This window comes from Zonotrichia albicollis, chromosome 22 (assembly GCF_047830755.1).
Source record: "Zonotrichia albicollis isolate bZonAlb1 chromosome 22, bZonAlb1.hap1, whole genome shotgun sequence".
Classification (NCBI taxonomy): domain Eukaryota; kingdom Metazoa; phylum Chordata; class Aves; order Passeriformes; family Passerellidae; genus Zonotrichia; species Zonotrichia albicollis.
The window spans coordinates 718,473-739,107 of NC_133840.1; the positions used below are offsets into that span (position 1 = coordinate 718,473).

The window sequence follows — 20,635 nt, forward strand, 5'->3', positions numbered from 1 at the left end:
GTACAAGCAGCGGTGTCACCTGTCGGGTATCTGAGCAGGGGCACTGTCCCACTGCCAGGGCTGACCCAGGGCTCACTCCTGTGGGCAGTGCCCCTCTGGCACGGCCAGCAGTGCCCACAGCTACTCTCCCCCTGCCTGGGGTGTGAGTGTGCTCTGCACCTCCAGGGCTGCTCATCCTCTGCTATTCCACTTAGCATTACAGGGGATCAAAATACTCCTCCCCTTGTGGAAAATTTTTGCAAAGCTACTAATAAACCTTAGCTTTCTCATTAAAAATAGGGCCAGAAATAAAACAGGTCTAAAACCTGAAAAATAGTCAGATAAGGATGTTTGGCTTTTCAGTATTAAAGTGAACAGCAGAAACAGTGAGGAAAATGACTTCTTTATTTGAACAAAAAAGAAATGTTTTGACAAAGATAGCGGCCTCCTCCTCAAGCAGTCTTTCCTTCATCAGAGAACCAGCCTTACCCATATCCTGCCTGGAGAGATATCTGTGCACAACTCCTTCTACATCTTAATGCACCAAAGCCCCACAGTGATAAGGCTCAGATCAGGCAGACACAAAAGATACAAGAGCCTGGAAAACACAAAATGATCTGGTATTTCCTGACACAGAACTGAGCTGTGCCTCTCTCTCCTCCCCCATTCAAATGTTTCCAGTGTAAGTCTGCAGCAATTGTGGTTAATAAACAAAACCAGGATACTTAGCCCAGTTACCCAGGAATTTCCCTGTAAAGTTCTGCCTAAACAAACCTCCCTGTTGCCTATTCTCACAATGAGATCACAAATTTCACAATATTTGGCCTTTATCCTGAAGCTTCGACTCCTGGAATCAAACTATATAAAAGGCTTTGAACTTTATTTGAAGGGGAAGCTCAGAAGTGTGTGTCACTGCTTGGTGAAACAAAAAGCATGGAATCCTCCAGTCCTTAAAGCCCACTTCCGACAGAAGCAGACATGAATGTGCTGAATGTCCTTTCACAATTGCATCTTTCTTAAGCCAGACTCTGCCTTTGAGAGCTGACGCAGGACTTTCAGCTGTGACACTGCCCAACTGCCCCAACCTTTGGAGCTCTCTAGGTGGCAACACAAAGAGTTTCCAATTTTAGTAACTGTGGCATGGAGCAAACAAAAAGAATAAATTAAGAAAGGGCAGAAGTCTAAGAAACACATCCTGTATCTTCTGTCACATGCCCTGAACTGGATGAAACACAAAACACAGCTGACTCAAGGGAGGCCAGGAATTTAAATGAGCAGTAAGCATGAAGCAGGAGCAGAGCAGAGCCAGAGTTCAATGAAGTTTGGGCAGACTTTCTTTCTTTTTCCCTGTAACTAATCTTTGCAGAATAACAAGCGCACAGACATCACATCTGATGCTGGGTATTATTAATTTTTCTGCACATCTGCACCACCATGATGCAGGACACAGGACTGCCCATCCCTTTGTGTGCCCAGAGCTGAGTGATGATGGTCCCCACAAGGCCCTGCCCTGCTCCCCAGCTCAGCTCTCACACAGACCCTGCCTGAGGGGACTGCACCCACACACAAAGCCCAGGCCCCTCTTCTGCTCAAAGCCCAGGCCCCTCTTCTGGTTAATGTTAGAAAGACAGAATAGCAAGTTGTAGGAAAGTAGAAAGTACAGAAAAGGAGATTATATTTAAACAATCCCAATGACCTTGAGCTGGGAGAGCTCAGACTTTCTGAACCTGCTGCCAGCCCCCATGACACGCGACAAAAGAAATAAGCCTTCAGAGAGGGGGAGGGAGGGGAAGTAAGAGGCTTTCTTTAAACAGCCACTCATGTGCTGCACATATGTGGTGGCTTAATATAAAACTGGCCAACCTGATCCCTGTAAGATTGGCCTGCTGTGCCCTGGCGGTGTCACCCCGGCAGGCAGTGTGACAGCCAGGAGGGTCACTGGTTCAGGGGGCCTCTCAAACAGGCTCTGCTGCTGCCCTGCCTCAGCTGCTCTGGGGCACGGGGGGCTCTGGCCCCTCAGTGCAGCTCTGGGCCCTTGCACAGGGGTTACTCCAACTCTTCACCACTGGGGTGAGACGTGGGCCCAGCTGACCTCTCTTTACCTGCTTCTTCAGCGGGTGCTGAGCCTTTTTTTAAAAACAGCTTTAAAAATGCAGATTAAAGGCTTGCATTGGGACCAAGCTCAACACCACCTCCTTGGGCACACCTTGTCTTGACAGGGAGAGCTGCAAGATATTCAGACAGTACTCTACTAATAAGGTCAGATTTAAAAACAGAGAAAAAGCAGAAGACAGAATCTGCATTCAATCTTCAGCACCTCATAACTGCCAGCAAAATCTAAAGCCTAACCATGCACTGCTCAGCAGAAGGGATGCTAAAAAGTCCAAAGCAGGAAATTATTCCTCCCTACAACAGGTAAGAGGACTTCTCCCTGAAGCCCTCGTGCTTATCAGACACAGACTGCACTTCATGGTGCACATGTCTAAAGAGAGAAAAGTGAGCACCAGTGCATCCAAGGGTCAGTCTCAATTAGCCTGGGTGAAGAGTTCACAACAGTCTTTAATCTTGTCTGGTGTCCAACTTAAATCCCTGAAACATGGCAAAAATGCTGGTATCTAACCCAGTGGAGGGGTTATTTTTGGTAAAGATTCCACCCTGCAGATAAGCCTACGTAGCTAATGCTGCTGCAGGCACTCTGCAAAATCAGCCTGACCTGCTCCTCGACCCAGGAGCCACAGCTCTTCCCGTAAAGCTGGACAGTTGTCAAGGCCCCAAATGCCTCCTCTTAAATCAATACATTCCCTCTCCAATCATCCTCCCGTGAAGCAGCAGATGCTAGAAGAGAAAGCCCATTACATAAGGTGCTTAAATTCCCACTGATAGCTCTAAGCAAAGCATGTAAAGATGCTCTTAAGAACATCTTGTGCCTGCTAGTTGTTATTTTGCAGTGTTTTTCTGGTGCCCAGCAATGAAGGCACTGAAAAATTGCTGTACTATTAAATTCCTGGAGATTTTATGGGCATTCTGGAAAGCCTCTCAATTGAAATTTCCAGCTTGCATTAAGCTGTGAGCATAAACAGGCCACGGTTCCACCTCGCAGCAGAGGCTGGAGAGGAGCTGACAGCTCAGGGACAGCATTGTGTCCAGCTGGCTCCTGGGGACAGGAGAGCTGCTGTCACAACTCTTCTGTGGCAGACAGGTGCAGATCCCTCGGGCTGACCTCAAGGCATGAAGGGTTCCCAGTGCCCAAAGCTCCGGGGGCACCTGGAGCCCTTGGCAGGGAAGGGGAGCCCTGGCAGTGGCAGGGACTCTCTTCCAGGAGCTGTTTCCACTGGGGAGGGCCTTCAGCGGGAACACTGAAGGAATTTCATAGCTCTAGGAAGCCTGCAGGACAGCATTAATTTGCATACACACAATTAGCACATCCAGGATCTCTGCTATCTGGCTGGCCAGCCAGAGCTCCTGCTGCCAGACCCATGGAAATCCCCAAGAGCCAGCCACGGTCCTCATGGCCTGTTCATGCAGATATGCTGACAGAAAAAGATGAGAGGATACAGCTGGGGAAACCTGATAGGCGTAGGCAGATCTGCCTCCTCCACCCCCCATCCCAAGGATGCGCTCACCAAACCCTCACAGCTCCTCTGGTGACAGATCTGCCGTGGGCTGGGGCCACCCTGGGCTAACAGAACCCTCTGCCACGGGCTCACAGCAGCAGCCCAGGCCCTGGCTCAGCCCTGGCAGGGGCATTTTCACAGGGCAGCACAAGGCTCTGGGCACACAATTCCTGCTCAAGGCATGAGCCCTTCCTGCTCTGCTCCTGCCCCTGCCTTGCTCACCTCTGCAGCTCTTTGGCATCGATGCTGGCTGGGGATGGCCTTCACAGGCAGGCAGGAGAAAAGGGCACAAGGGTACAACTGGGACTCAAACCTGTTCCCAACAGGAACAGCCTCAAAGCAGCCCCAACCACAGCCCTGTCCCACCTGCTCCCAGTCTCCCTGGTGACACAGCCCTGCTGATGGCCAGACCCCGGGGCAGGATGTGCCCCTCCCTGTGCAGGACAGTTATCCACTCTAAAAACAGCTTTCCAAGCTTGACTGACTGGCACCTCTGCTCCACAGCCAGCAGGGCTGGCCCAGACATGCTTCAGATGATGATAAGAAGATGACTCTGTTCTTAAGTTAGTTTTTAAGACAGTGACAAGTTACATGTGGGAAGAAATACAATAGTTCTGTTTCTGGGAAGCGCAGTGATAAAGGCAGAGAAAATCGCTTTCTGGGCTGAAGAAAATAAGCCAACAGAATTTTTTTAGTCTCTTCTATTTGACAGACATACTCCAAGCTCAGAACCCAGTAAATAGCTCTGCAAGAGACTTCTTCCATCAGCTCAAGAGTGGAGAGAGCACTCTGTTCCCATCCTCCTTCTCTCCCATTGCCCTCCCAGTTCCTGACTCCAACTCCCAAGGCAAGCAGGACAATCCAGAGCAATGTATTTTTCTAGGACCATTTTCAGAGCAGTTTTTATCCACTCAAGATGACTACATAGCATGCACACAGCTTCTGTCTGTAAGGCTCCTTGCCCTGTCTTTTCTAGGTCTCAGTTAAAGTTCCTCTTTGCTCACCTTCATCCCACCATATTTAACCATTTATACATCATTTTTGGCAGTAAACCACACATACAATCGGTCTCTAGAATTAATCAATCTCTAGAACTGATCAGATTCTAGAACTCCTAAGCAAAAACAAGGACTCCAGCATTCCCTAGAAAAACACTTAAACAGCAAGTTACAGCTCCAAAGCAGAGCCTGCTGCCACTTTCTATGATAAAAATCTGTCTGGCAGCTGGTTAGAGGAACGGTAACAAAGGCACAGAAACAGCAGGGTTGGGGTGGGGGCTCTGGAAGCAGCGGTGTACTGCCAAGGAGGATGCCAGGCTGGGCTGGCAGTGCCCACGTACCTGCAGGCCCGCGAGGTCGCAGCCCAGCCCGCGCACCCGGCGCAGCGTCACCGGCTCGCTGCCGTCCCTGCTCTCGGCAGCTCCAGCTGTCGCCCAGCGCCATAAACACTGCATTGTGAGTGCTGGAATCTCCTCCACAACTAAAGGATTTTACAGGCAGTCATTATTCTCGTTTTAAATATAGGTTTTCAAAGAAATAAAGGAGCCCAGCAATTATAATCACCAGAGCTTTCGAGCTTCACAATGTCTAGAGCAAGTCACTGAGCAAAAATAGTCTTCACTCAGGAGTGGAGGAGTCAGCAGATATTCTAAATTGGAGCTGCTGCTCTATTTCTGACAGGAGAGCCTGGGAGCTTCTGTGCTTCCCTGCATGGCAGCTTTATTTGGGAGAGGACTGGGGGGAGCGAGGGGAGGGGAGGGGAGACAGAGAAACAGAGCATTGTTCCTCTCACCGCTGAGCTAAAGAACTCCTGCAATTAGGCTGCTTTTCAACAGTGTTATGTCACAGATTAACACAGTCTTGAAAACACTCCCTCCAGTAGCACTAGAAATGCAAAGGGACTCAGAACCATTTAAAAAAGCCAAAACCCCATCAACCCAGGCCTTTCTCCTGGTGTGTCCCTGAGAGGCAGCAGGCACAGAGAGCCCTCCACTGCACCTCCTCCTGTGCCAGACCTGCTGCTCTGTTCAGCTCTTCTGAGACTCCACAGGTACTTGGCAACCTCTCCAGTTTCAGAGCCTGAAAGGCACAAGAAGAGAGGGCTGTTCTACCATGTGACCACACTGTGACACTTGTGCACTTTTCCTCCTCTCTGCACCATTTTTTGGAAGCCTTAAGAAGGAAACCCAGCATGCCTATTTCCATTTTACAGCGACCTAACAGTATCTGAGAGATGGGAAGCCGTTCCCCATTGCCCAGAGCCAGAACCACTCGAGGGTCCCCATTTTCACAGCATTACCTGCTCAACTCTGTCTGCAAAGGCTCCTCCCCATCCTGTCACAGGCAGTGTGCACAAAGCAGGACACCACTCTGGATTTTGTAATAACTAACCTATTAAAGCTCCTTCTGTCAGTGATTTCCATTTTGAAAGCTTTCAGCTGAAATGCAGTTCAACGTGCTGTATGAAATCTAAACAACAGCAGGAATGATCCCATGATACCTGAGACATTTCTGAAAGGCAACTCATCCCAGAGTTACCAGCACTGTGCTGATGTCAGTGTCCAGCACCAACAGTGGCTGCATGGCTATTTTTTGAGCAGTGAAATAACAGGACCGAAAAAAAAAACCACTGCAAGAGCAGAGCACTTAGTTTATTAGCCCAGCTATTTCCACTTCCCCCAGCTCACAGCCTGTTCCAGCATGCCTACTCAGAAATTATTTTAATGACCCACAGGGTGCTGCAGTTCTGCTGTCCAGCTAATACAAGTGCTACAGAAGCTGCCTGCAGCTGCATGAAATGGATGCAGAACCCTTAAAAGACAACCATACACTCAGAATCCCAGAGGAGTTTCAGTGCTTTGTACACTTACAGTTCTGTCCCAGAAGGACCAGAGTTCACTTATTTGGACACTGCTTGGGACAGGGCAGCAAGAGAGCACAAATCAAAATAATACAGATCTGGGAAATTCTTTCTGCCTTAGACCAAACCCGAACTTGTTCGCCCCTTTTAGTGACCACACATACAGAAGGGCAGTCTCAACCCTCTCTGCTTCCTGAATTAGCAGGATGTAGCAGATTTGAACTGTCCTCCTCCCTTTCCTTCACCTCTTCCCCCCTCCTGTCTGTAGGCATCACAAAGGATTTATAAAAGAGCTACAAAGACATTCTTTTAGACTCAGGCAATTCCAGTAACCTTAGAAACCAACACTAGCTGGGAGCCTGGCAGTTTGGCCACAGCAACAGGCTGCTTTTGTCCTCTCATTGTCAGTGCTGCACCTTGGGCTGTGCCACCCAAAACCTTGCTGGGCTGGAACGCAACACCAGCACCACACTCAAAAGGAACAGCAGGAAATAAAAGGAACAACTTTGTCCTGAACCCATACTGTTTAACTAAGAGACCACTTAGTTACATCAGAACCAAGCTGGAATAACTTCCATGAAAATTTGTGGAATTTTTCACCCAGGCAGATTCCTGCTGAGGTCAAAGAAAAATTGTGGTTGTTTAGCGATCAAAGGAAACTGAATGAGAACATTGTGACCTGGCCTGCAGAGGCAAAAATGGGAAAAGGAATAGAAAAAGCCTTTTCTGCCTTGTTTAACTGTCAGTGAACTGAGCTCTACATGTGTGTGTGTGTGAGACGGTAACAGCAGTCCTGTTTTGGCTAATGCTGGACACAGAACACGGTGCAGCACAGCACTGTCAGTATCACAAAGGCAGCGAGTGATTGTCCTGCCGTGGCTCCCAGAGCCAAGGCAGCTGGGGATGCCCTGGAGGGACAGGAGGGCGCTGTGGGGGCTGTGTCCCCTCCTTACCTGCACCACCTCCTTCCTGACGTTGACGATGTCCAGCCAGTCGTTGAAGCGGGGGTAGCTGTTGAGCTCGGCGGTGCGGTCGCTCAGGGGCACGCTCAGCTTGCACTGCCGCTGCCGGTGGATGTAGTCAATGAGCTTCACCTGGGGAGCAAACACACACTCTGAGCTTCCTGGGCACGGGCTGGCCTTCCCGGGCTGTGCTGGCTTGTGACACAGGAGTGACATCCTCCTGTGAGCTCTGGGGAAATCCACGCAGTGCATTCCCCTCACACTGAGCTTCTCTGCTCTTCAGCGTTCCAGCAGAAGGCAGGGCCTGCTCTAAACCCCCATCAACAGCAGTTCTGAGGCAGGAATAGCCAAAGTACCCAAAGATTCTGAGGCCTGTTATCTGATGGGCATTTCTATTACAAAATCAACATTAAAACCAGCTAACTTCAAAGAACAAAAATTCAGGCAGTTGGACTAGATGATTTCTGCACATCTTCTATTCTAAAGTTTTATTCCAAAGCTTTTATCTCCTGACCATCTCGTGGCAAATGCACTACACAGAATTCCTCACTTAAGGCACAAAAGAATAAAACAGTAAAAAGGAGTATTGTTTGTGCCTTATGTTTGCTTATCAAAAAGAAAATACTCTCCAAAGATTGCTCGCTGTGTCACACATTCCCATGAGGCAGGCTTAAGCTTCAAAACCTTCCTAACAAAACAATGCCTCAAAGCAAGTTAGCTGATCCATGATTTATAAACCAAAACATGTTCTTAGTCAACAAATTTTAGCATCTGGGACATGATCAGACTGAAAATGTAAAGGAAATAACAAACATGGATTCTTCAACCATCATGTGTCTCCTCTTACAGTTTAAGTGCTATTCTATGAAGTTAGTTGAGAGCATGTTTTATGAGCAATCTATTCCTTACAACTATCAGCTGTAACAAGTTTGTCCCTGCCCACACACCAAATTCTGACAGCAGTACCATGCAGCCTGAGATTTGTCAAAAAGTGTGTGAATACTGAAGTGATTCCAATTCCTGTAATGCCCAGAGCAATATAAAGCACTGCCATTCCCAGGAGAGGCAATCCAGGACTGCCATGTCCTAGAAACTCAGCCATCCCTTTGCATTCTCGCCCTGACCACCCCTGCAGAAACCAGAGGAGCCTTTTCACCACAACTTCCCAACAGGGCTTTGGAGCCCCAGCCCTACAGTGAACTGGAAATCCCAACCATTCATTCTCAGTACCTCTTTTTATATCAAGGGGTCACAGCACTTCCTTTTTTCCAGCCCTGCTCTGCTTCCTCGGCCAGAGCAGGGCAGGGCAGGGCAGGGGCTGGCTGTGGGCTCAGCAGTGCCTGGGCCCCAGTGGCTGCCACGCTGCTGCTGTGTGCCAGGCAGGGCCAGGGGCTCTGTCCCTGCCCTGTGTGCCCTGTGCTGGGCCCTGTGTGACCCCAGGGGCTGCTGCTGGGAGGGCTGGCTGCCCTCTCTGCACCAGCCCCTCAGCTGTGCCCTGCCCCGAGTTCCCCTGGCTCTGGAGCAGGGGAGCTGGGATCCTGCAGGGAGCTGGGATCCTGCAGGAGCTGGGATCCTGCAGGGGCTGGGATCCTGCAGGGAGCTGGGATCCTGCAGGGGAGCTGGGATCCTCCAGGGGAGCTGGGATCCTCCAGGGGAGCTGGGATCATGCAGGAGCTGGGATCCTGCAGGGGCTGGGATCCTGCAGGGGCTGGGATCCTCCAGGGGAGCTGGGATCCTGAGGGAGCTGGGATCCTGCAGGAGCTGGGATCCTGCAGGGGAGCTGGGATCCTGCAGGAGCTGGGATCCTGCAGGGGAGCTGGGATCCTCCAGGGGAGCTGGGATCCTGCAGGGGAGCTGGGATCCTCCAGGGGAGCTGGGATCCTGCAGGGAGCTGGGATCCTGCAGGCAGCCCTGTGCACTCTGGGGCACACACGTGCTGTCATGGGCTGCCTCAGCGCTGACCTTCTGCTTTCCCACTGTCACACGTCCTTTCCCACAGCAGCCTGTCCACAGGGCTCTCCTGTTCACTGCCATGGCAGAAAGGAGCTTGCAGGTGCTGTCCCAAGGATTTTCCTGCTCGGTGCTTGCTTTAAATTTTCTTTCTTTCAGTGTGCTTTTCCCCTCTATGGACACTGACACTGGCATGAGCAGATGGGCAAGGGCCCCTCAGGACAGGCAGAAAGGAGACGCTGCAGGAAGTTTGTAGACTCAACAGCCCCCGGTATGCCAAAAATCAGCTTACACAAATGAGAAACAGCTTCCCAACTGTGCAATAGCTATGTCATGGAAAAGAGAAGGAAGACAGAGATCACCCAAGCCTTGTCTCTTTGCAGAGGCCACTCGAGGGAAGGGCCAATGACGATATGTGTTCTGATACACAAACTGCAACCACAACATCCAGCCCAGGCAGGCAGCTCGGCGTGTTTGTGAGCCTGCCCATGGAATTCCCAGGGCACTGCAGGATGTAGCTGCTGCTGCCCCTGGCTCACCTCACCCTTCCCCATTCCTGGGAACGCCTCAGGGCTGCAGAGCACCGAGGGACAGAGGCAAGATTGCACAGTGATTTTGGAACTGGTACAGCCAGCCCTGATGGGCCTGTGTCTAAAGCAGCAGCTTGGATCTCCAGTCTGACTATAATCTGTTATTTTAGTGTAGGATCTCCCATCAGGCAAGATTTATTTTTCCTGGAAGAAGGATAAGCTATCAGCATACTCTGTAAAGACAGAGCTCCATGCTTCATTATATGGAACACTAATTACAGGCAAATGCCCTAAAAGTAGCACATGCTCTAGAATAAAGGAACTGCAGGCATTGGAGGTGTCAGAATCTGTTCTAAAAACCACAGTGGAAGGAAAGGAGGGCTTAGCATCTATTTATAAATGAAAAATCACAAATTATGTAAAAGAAATGATACACAAAGTGTGTGCCCCACGTTACCCAATTCCAGCATGCAGCGTCACGAGGACAGCACGCTGCTCCGGGCAGGATATGGCTGAGGTACAGCCACTGCTTTTGCACTCCTCACAGAAGTTCTCCTGGCCAACCCGAGTAACTCCAGAAGCATCACATGAGAAAGAGAACAGAGCTGGGCTGCACTCCTGGCTCTGACACAGACTGGTCTGAGTGACCAGGAGCAAATGCACTCATCCCTCCCCTTCTCCCTGCACAGCTCTGCCTGCTCGTCCTGCAGGAGCTCCCTGGAGCAGGCACCGGCCTCAGCTGGTTTGGTACTGCTTAAAAAAATACTGGTTCAACAATTTCCCCTGCCCAGGTGTCATCCATAGCACAAACTCCTAAAGGACACTGCTGGCAGGGACTCTGCGCAGCATGGATTTCAATGTGGAGCTTTTCTGCTTTGCTGGAATGTAACACATTCTCCAAAATGGATAAGCACTCTGGCAGCACAGGTCTGAGTGTCTCAGAGGGCCAAGGCTGGTTTTTCCCGGATAACTCTTTCGCTTTTACTCCTCAAGTCCAAATTTGTTTTCCCCATGTCCTATAAATAGTGTATTTGCATTCTCGTCCCAGCCTACATGCACCACGCTTCTCCCCTAGGATGAATTTCATTTTGTTGTTTCCTGCCCAGACTTTTTACTAAACTACATGGTTTGGCTTTAATAGCTGAGCTGTTGCAAAACCCTTTTCTGAGAATATAATAAAATTTCTGGGTTCAGTGACGCACATAAAAACCCACAACCAGCACACAGGTCTCCAACCACAAACTTGACTGAGAGATAAAGCCAATAGTAGCTACTCACTGCCTGCTTGCTAAATGGCACGTCCTACTCATCACAAAAGGCAAAGCCCGCACCAGAAGCAGCAGTACTCCAGCTGCCTTGAACCCACAGAGATGGGAAAGGGCGAGAGCAGAGCCAGGATACGGAGCAGCTGCAGCACAGCACTGACTCAGGGCAGAGCCCTGCTGCCCTGCCTGGTGCAGCTGAAGGCAGCACACCAGTCCTCACTGCTCTGAGAAGGGCACACGCTGCCAGGGCTCCTGGATCCATGTTCATCTCCTTACAGCACCTTTAGAGACCCCTTTCCAGCACAGAGGAGAAGCAGGTCCAAGAAGTTCAGGAGAAATCTGCCAAGCTTGTACTTTTTTATTTATTTCTGCAAAATAAACAGCAGATCTCTTGAGATGCAAGTCCGCCCATGTCCATGACCTCCAGCCAACAGCTGGGACTTTAGAGGACGATAAACAAAAAGCAAATGCCCACAAGTTTTTCAGCTGCCCTTCTGCAGACATGGCACAGAAAGGCATCTGAAAAACCAGATCACTGACACTGGGGTGCAGAATTCAGGAGACACTAACCAGATAAATCAAGTTTCATGCATTTGGGCATCAACTCTCCCCAAGCTTCTTGTTGATTATGTTTTGTGTTTAGAAAAGTGGCATCTTGTTCCAGAGTCACTAAAAGGCATTAAACTTAGACCTATTGCAGCTTCTGCACTTTGTCAAAACCCAGTCTGAATCCAATGCACTTGTTCCAAATAAACATGGAAAAAGGAGCAAAGGCTTTCTAGAGTCCCCATTTTCCTGAAACCTTCTGTGGCTTAGTTTCATGTTTTTAATCTGCTTATCTTGAAATACCCTATAAATGCAGCAAATATAGTAATTTTCAACTCACAAAAAACAAGGGAAACTTGAAAATTATGAATTAAAATTATAAATTAAACAACTTGGGGACAGGCAGAGGGAGGACTCTGCTATACCAAGGTGCCAGCCAAGATTTCTTCAGAATATCAACAGTTGGAGACCAAGTTTGATTCAATCATACGTTTCACAACCAAATGCCATGTTTTCACACTTTCACAAAACTTATAATCTGCTCAGTGAAGCCTGCAACTTTTCTTGTTGACTTGAAACATACGCAGTGTTTAAAGAGGAGTTTTGCAATACCCAAAACAAACAACTGTCATGATTTAATCAACAAATGAAGCACATGGTCGAAAGCAGATCCTATTGCTCCTGTGCCCAGAGATTTCATCTCTGGGAGCCTGGCAGCACGGGAGGAGACAATAAACATGAGCTTACACGGACACTTCCAGGGCTACAACCAAGTCCTGCCCTGCAATTTACCCAGCTGCTGGCTGAGGCTTTAAAAGGATCAGATCGATGTATGGCCCAGCTCTTGCATGTGGTTAAGAGAAATGCAAATCATCTATCTTGCCTCAGACAGGAATTAATCAGGAAGGAACTCCTCTATTAAGCTCCTGCCAAGAAGCAGCCCAGAGGGCAGGGAGCACTCCCTGAAGCACCCCAGCAGCTCCTGGTGCAGCAGGACATGCACTGGCCAGATCAGGATCCCAGCGGGAGGGATGTTCTGCATTTCTGCCTCCTCAAACAGAAGACAAAACTTCTGAGCCGGAGTTTATCTGCACAGGGCACTGGGGAGAGTCAGATGAGTCATCTGAAGGCATCCAGTGAAAGTGGATTCCCTTCACACCTTTTGCTGACTCTTATCTATTCTCCCCAGTGCCACTAGATACACAAATGCTATGGCAGACCAAAACACCTTCCAGGCCACCTGAGAACTGAAGAGAACATAAAAAGGTCAGAATTGGACTTACCAAATTTGTCTCTGAAGTCATGCTTGGCAACCATGTGAGAAACTGATAAAGATCTCACCAGCTACTGGGAGAGCAGCAGCATGTGAGGATACTTCAGGGCACTTTCTCAAAGTCATCCAAAGTGAAAAAAGGGTGCAGCAGGGTTGATCCTTGCAAGGGAAAGGCCTAGGATGTCACTGTTATCCAGCACACAGATCTGGGGCAGAGCTCAGAAAGCCCCTGTGCAGGTGCCCACACAAGGCTCAGCTCTGCCAGGGGTCTGCAGGCACAGGACAGGCTTCTCTGTGCTGTGCAGCCAACCATCCAACCAGTTCTGCTCCATGTGAGGGTCTGCAGGGCCCTCCAGCTGCCAGCAACCCAACCGTGCAGCTCTGCCCACAGAGCGCTGGCTGCTCCTCTGAACCCAAGCTCTGACTCATCTGAGTGCCCCCGGCTGTCGGGATGGTTATCAGCCTCTGATCACAGCACCACCAGCACCAACTGCAGCCTCAGAAATGCTCATTTCCCCCTCTGTTCAGACAACTCCTCCTTGTGCCTGTAGGTATAAAGATACCTGATGGCAGTGTGAAGTGTTCCCTTTCTAGTACAGGGAGAATTGAACCACTGCCTGGTTTTGACTAGTTTAGAACCAAATCTGCTTGCTTAAACTGAGAGTGGGTCTGTACCCTTTTCACATGACATATGCTCAATTTGCAGTGAAATCTGATCCAAACCTGTTCATAGAACACTTCGTTCAGCCACAGAGAAAACCATCCTTCCCATCTGTGCTTCCATTAGGAACAGTCACATAATGCAGGATTCAGCTGGAGAGTCTCACAATCTCACAGATTTCCAAACTACCTTGAGATCAGCAAGAAATTCAAACAGCTCTTTCCAAGGCAAGCACAGGATCTGCACAGGACCCAAAGTACAAGGAAGAGAAGTAAAACACTTCATTTCAAGGAATTATTTGTATCCTAAAAAATTAGGTCACTCCATTTGCCACCCACATGGCTTTGCCCTCAAAACCAATAGAACCGAAGCTACTAAAGGATGATATTGTAACCTGTATATTACCAGCCATGCATGGTAAAATAGGTATCAAAACAAAATATTACAGAGAAATAACTGGCAGCAAAGTCATTTGCTTTATTTGAGGTGGCATCTGAGAAATAAAAGGGGCTCACTTACTTCCACGTCAGCCTCTGACCTGCAGCCTGTGGAATTCATTCTCTGCTTGAACCCAGCTGACTCATTCAGCAAGAAGCTTGGCAGTGAGCAGGACACCTGTCCAGAATGGGAGGCCTGGTTTGTGCAGTTTTAGCTGTGCTGAAACAGTAGCAGAGCTCTTGCTCGCCTGGTGCATTTGCTGTGCCCCCCTGCCCTGGTCACACAGGGGCAGGACAGGCCCCAGGTTGGGCTGACTGCTGTGCTGGGCCACAGGCACCATGCCCTTGAACAAGAGTGCCTGCAGAACAGTGGCACTGCTCTGAATGCCACAAACACCTCAGGAACATCAATGTACTCAAAGGACCCCATGCAGGAGCACCTTGTTAAAAACAAGAAAGAGGAAGAAGGATTAAAATAATTTGCACAAAGTGAAGGAGCAGCTCTGAAGAGGGGCCACGAAAGCTCTCTCAGTGCTCTGCTCTAAGCAGTGGCTCCCAGCAGCAGGGACTCTGAAAAGCAGAAGGTGTCAGAAGGGATGGAACAAGCCCCCAGGTGGCAGTCCCACCACGGAGCCCTGGTGCCAGCCCTGCTGCTCCTGCAGGACCCAGCTGTGCTGCTCAGGGACTTTGGGCTCACTTGTAACAGAAAAGGAAATAATTTCTCAATGCATTGCTAAACAGACCCTGCAAAACAGGACCCAGCACAAGGCAGCAGGAAAGGGTGCAGGCAAGGTGTGCTGGGGGGGAGAGGCCTTAGGAGAAACTGGTAAATAGAGCCACAGAGAGGTAGAGGGGTAGGGAGAGATGGAACATCAGATGGATGGATTTTCCTTTGAACCCTCAGTCATGCCTGAGGCTGACACAATAGCCACTGCCCAAACACTACAGTATGTTATTTCTGCTTTGTCAAATGATGCAGACAGCATCATTTCTGGGTCACTTGAAGGCCACATACCACTCCTTTTCTTCTCCACTCTTCTCTTTTTCACAATCCCAGCAAGTGAGGCTGTAAACACTCAGTTGAGGCCTTCCCAGCTAAGAGTGGGAGGATGAAACTGCACAATCAAGTAGTTCCCTGAGCCTCATAACATAATTCTCTTCAAAGATTTCGTCCCAGAGAGGCATCCAAGCCTAATGCAGCTACAGGAACAGTGCTCTGCTTAAAGATCAGAGATTTCACACCCTCTGAACACTAAAAATGAAAGCCCTCCCCCTTCACTTGCAACCCGAGGACACACAAGTGTAACAGAATGACTGAGAGCATGCTGCAAGACTAAGAACTGTACTTGCCATTTGCTGAGCACAGCCCTGCTGCTGCCACATGGGATCTGCAGCTCTGCTGCTCTCAGCTCCCCTGCAGCCAGCGGGGCCTGCTCACCTCGGCCGCGCCTGCTCAGGCTCAGCTGTGCCTCCGTGGGGAGCACAGCGAGCTCCTCCTGCCCAGCCTCTCCTGAAGGCTATTGCTGTTTCACACTGCCCCACAGAGCTGTGCAGCTTTCCCTTCCCTCACGGAGCTGGGGCATGGCCACTGGGCAGGCCAGTGGATTTACCCAGCTGTGAAGAACACCACACAGGCTTCCCCAAGCAGTGCAGGTAAACCAGTACCTGTCCAACCCCGTGAAGTCCTACAGAGGCAAATGCAGCCCAAACATAACATTAATACTCTGCCTCTCTCAATAATTATTCAGTATCTTGGCAAACCCACTGGATCTCTCCTCCACTAAGAAAACAATGACCCCCCAGCCCTGGGGGCTTTCCAATGCCTGCAGCAGAAGGCAGCAAGTGACAGTGAGAAAGACTATGGAAGGCTCAGAATCTGGAAAGGAAGCACCAGGCCATGCTCTGGGGATAGGAGTTGTGTTACAGCCCATGGAGCTCTGTAAAATTCAAAACTTAAAGTGCCTTTAAAGAGAATATCCTCCATAGTTTTTATGGCACTAATCATTCTCACACATCTCTGAAAGAACTCTCAGGTATATTTGGCTGGTGGTTCAGGAAGTGGAAATAAAGACACCAACAAGCTGTGCATGTGTAAACTTAGAGCCTAAATAAAGGCGACTTTACAGCAGACAATATAAAGCCAGACATTTCCTTCAGCAAGGTCAGGAAGAGAATGACTAATTGTGGATCCCCGTCATATTCCTGCACTTCCCTTTCCTCATTGCAGGCCTCATTCTGCAGGTCCTGAGCACCCCGAGCTGGCACAGAGTGAGCTCCAAGGCAAACACCTTGGATGGGGGCTGAACACTCCCCAGGACACAACTGAGAGGTCTTGGAAGGAATCAAGCTCCTTCAATGGAGCATTCAGGTGTCCCTAATCCCAAAGGCTTTTTCCCAGTTTTCTTCCCCTGCCTTCACAGCGATCTTCCTTTTGTCTTACACGTTTCTTTTTCTGTAGCCTCAATAAAATACAAGCACAAACCTCCAGTCTCTACCATTCCCTCACGTACTGGCTGGGGAATGGGACAGATTAGCAGTTTGTTCTCAGGCTTATTAGCACACCAAGGGAAGGAAACAAAAACACAACAAAATCAAATCCTCTGCTTGTTTGACTCAATTATTCGAGCACTTGCAGAGTTCACCTTCCCCTCCTCCACGGCACACGCGGTTCCCCAGACTGCTGCCGGGCCGGGCTTTGGGGAAGAGGTTTACACCGAGAAGTGTTAAATCTCTGTAGGAGCAGGCTGCAGGTCGTGGAGCTGAAGATGTTCTGTCTCTGCACCCTGGGAAATCTCAGCTAAGGAACTGTATTCTCTGAAATGCTCCCAATTATTGGGTTTCTGCTAGAAAGAACTGAGCTATTTTGGCAAGGACTGGGGGTCACATTTCTCTTTTCACAGACACTGAGTGAGAAAGTTGCCATGGCTCACTGCTCGCATTTTGTTTTACAAAAAATCTCCTTGGGGCTCTCTCTTACTGGTTCACATTTGCCTGTAACAACCATGAGGGGTTTCTATCATTAGTTAAATACAAATACAGGATTTAGAGTGCAGACACCTGAACCCAGATTGCCAACCCTGAGAAGAACATTTTTTCCTTATGACCCTGAGACTTTCACCCAAACCATGTTGTGCCCACTTAAAAAGTAGAGAAAAATACAGGTGATGACCCAGTAATAGTTGTGTGAGGAAAAATACAGAGGAGACTGATAAGCAGCAATTGGCCATACAGCAGACAGTTCTGCAACACCTACCTGGCATCATACAGCAGCCTAGAAAGATTTTAATCAACACTTGAAAAAAGATCACAGATACAAAGATAACAAGCTCCAAGCTCAGCATCTTTCAGGCAGGTACAATATCCATTACTTTTGTGAATTTCCACAGAAACTTCACACACCACATTTGTCTCTGTACCTAAGCAGAACAGGAGGTTGGGTTGGGGCTGGTTTTCTTTTGGTTTTGTTCATTTAAGAGAAGTGTACTGTGACAGTTGGCTAAAACCAAGTTTCTCATTTTCAAAGCATTCTATGGAAGCAAATTAAAGTTCTCAAAACATATTCTTCTAATAAAAAACGGCATTAAATGTACAATGGAAGAAAACATGCCAGTTTAGAATCAGAGTTTAAGCATTTTGCTTGTGTGTCCAAAAATTATTTTATGCAGAATTTGTGAAAAATCTGAGCCTGACATTTTTGCTCCAGTTGGGGGTTGGAAAAAGGCCTTTAGAGCAGAGCAAAGTACTTACACTTGCCATCACTTCCACAATTCAGAAAAAAATCCAGAGCATCAGCCTGTGAGAAACATTCTAAAACATTATTTATGCACTTGTATGCTTTCATTCCATTTCTCTTTTCATGCTCTACAGGCTCTTTAGGAAATACTCTTCAGAAAACTTCTTCATCACCCCTTTGCACCCCTTGTGCTGAGTTACATCTCTTTTGTGTTAAAGTCTGTCCTTGGATTATGTGCTGGAGAGAAGCTGAGCAGGCTCTGGGTTCAGGGTCTCCAGTGCCCCTGCCCAGCCCAGAGGAGGGACTCACTGTGCTGAGCCACATCCACCAGAAACACACAAACCCAAACTGCTGAGGAGAAAAGAAAAAGCCATTGTACAGCCTGGGTGCCAGTCTGTCATGGAAATACTCTCCTCCCAAGGAGCAGGGGAAACACAAAGGGATTCTGTGTTGGATTTCTCTGCCTGCCAGCGGACAGCTCTGAGTGCTGGATGCAAATTCATGCCACAGGAGTTGAGATTTTTCACTGCAGCCATGCAGCTCTGCATCATTATACAATGATCACTCATGGGTTTGTCCGACTCCATTTACAGTATTTCACCTTGATGTCTCCAACAGGAACATGGATAAGTTAGGCATTACTGAAAATCTTGGATCCTGAGGATGCTGTAGAAAACTGCAATGCCACACCTGTACAGTGGCAGACTCAATGCCACTGCTACTCTACTACACCTCCTGCCAGGTGTGCTGTAAAACACTACTGGGAGTCACTCTTTCTAGCACTCCTCCAGAATACCAAAGCCAGAAACACAGTGAAAGCCTACAAATGGCCAAGGCATCCAGCAGATCTGCAGGCAGCTTCTTACCTGTCTCACAGGCACAAAGTCAGTGCCCACACTCAGCTTTCCGAATACTTGGCTTGATCCAAAAGAGAGCATAAGCTGTCCTTCCACAGCTCAGTCACTCTGAGGATTTCCACAAATGCAAAACTTACAGTGCTCAAGCCATCACAGGATGAGCAAACAAAATAGCAGAATTCCCTAAGTATCAGCAGTCTTGCTTTAGAATCAACTTCTGAATCCAAAAATGTCTCGAACAAAAAGGAAAAAAACTTTTTACCTCCATCCTTCCTTCATAGTCTTATTTCTCTTTTGTGTTTTGGCAAAGGAAATTTATAAATTCAACTAGATTGTTTACAGTATAATCTTGAAAGTGCAAATAATCAGCAGCACATTATTATTAGCTTTCCAGCTGTGATCTCATTCAAAGAACACTGAAGTTATCTGAAACTTCCAGATGCCCTGATTTCCCCGAATGCTGGCCGAGGTCCTGCCCGCGCTGCTGTCACCCCAGCAGTACAGCTGAGCCTTGTGCAGGGTTAGGTTACAAACACAGGCATTGGGGAGCTCAGTAGAAGCAGTCTGGCTGCGCAGGCTCTGGAGCCCATTTCCATGGCCTGCCTGCAAAGCCCCTGCATGTCCAGTCTTGCCTCTTCAGCACAGCCACTGCCAATCATTTCCTTCAGCTGAAAGGAGAAAGGAGAGGGCTGAGCACAGTCACCCAGAAATAGGAAGCTGTAGCATTACTCACTACTTTGAGGACGTGCCTGCTCTTCCTTTTCAATTACTCAGCAGATGTTCTTCAGTCAGGTACGGGGTTTCTGCGGGCACCTGCCAAAGCCCGATTTGGCAGGACTGGCACGCACCCACCGAGCCCAGGCTGGCACTGGGAGTGAGCCGCCCGCTCAGCCCCGCCCAGCCCCGCACAGCCCGGCGTGCCCACGGCAGCGCTCCCAACCCTCCTCAGGGCTGCTGCGGTAAAAAACAGCAAAGCTACCCCCAGGAAGGAAAGTGCTGCTTCCAAAAAAAGGCACAGTTCTTAAAAATTCCAGTTTGCCACATACACTACAGTCCCCCGTGCCAATGCTCTGTGTTCTGTTCTCATGATGAGACTCAGGAGGGGGGTTTGCTTCAAGTATTAATGCAGAATTGGGGGCTTCTGTCTTGTCTGGGGTATTTTGTCTTCTTGCAGAGAAAACAGAGTAGGGACACAGCTGAAAAAAATGTGCATTTAAAAAAAAGTCAACTATAGGAAATTGCTTAACTGGAATGTGGCAACTTGCCACATTCTCTCTTTTAAAACTGCAAAACAGCTTTATTTTAACAAGCTGCTATGAGATTGTACTTTGGGATTGTCAGGAAGAACAAAATACACTAAACCCCACTCTGTTCAAAATGCTTTGAACCTATAACCCAAGATTTTAAAAGGGAAAAAGAAAAGCTTTGGTATGTTCTGCCATGCAGTGAGATCAGAGATTTGCAGTTTGCTCACCAATTATCAAGAATGCTCCCAGAGTGCTGTGTACAGGCACTGAGACACAAAATACAGGGCTGGAACAGCTGTGAGTGTAACTGAGATTCAGCTGCCAGGTTAACTGGGTCCCCCACAGCTCAGCTCTAGGAGACACTCCTAGAACAGTTAAAAGTAAAATAGCCTCAGTGGACTGTCTGAGCTTTATCTTCCCTCCAGGACTGGTGATGCCATTTGCCAGTGAGTCTGATTCCAGGGTCAGCTCTCCTTCCTTCTCAGCAAACAAACGTTCTCAGCAGCACCTGTCCAAAGCCCCCTCTCCCTGCAGTTCCACGTCCTCGGGTCAGCCTTCCTGCTCTCTCAAGATCAGGAACATCACAGTCCCAGACAAACCTCTGTGCAGATCCTTTCTGAAAGCCCAGGACCATCCCACTGATGGAGGCAGTATATTTGCAGTGAGAATTAAGGGTTACTTGAAGAATTTTGGGTTAAACGTGGGCTGTGGGGAAAGGCTGT

The 20,635-nt window shown here is 48.8% G+C and overlaps 1 protein-coding gene across 1 annotated transcript in view; it reads right to left on the minus strand.

Annotated features, from left to right (window-relative positions):
• KSR1 (kinase suppressor of ras 1) overlaps positions 1-20,635 on the minus strand; it is a 47,795-nt gene that overhangs the window by 14,630 nt on the left and 12,530 nt on the right. Inside the window, exon 2 of the mRNA XM_074556768.1 lies at positions 7,406-7,546. Within this exon, the coding sequence (XP_074412869.1) occupies positions 7,406-7,546 (141 nt within the window). The remainder of the gene's footprint in view (positions 1-7,405; positions 7,547-20,635) is intronic.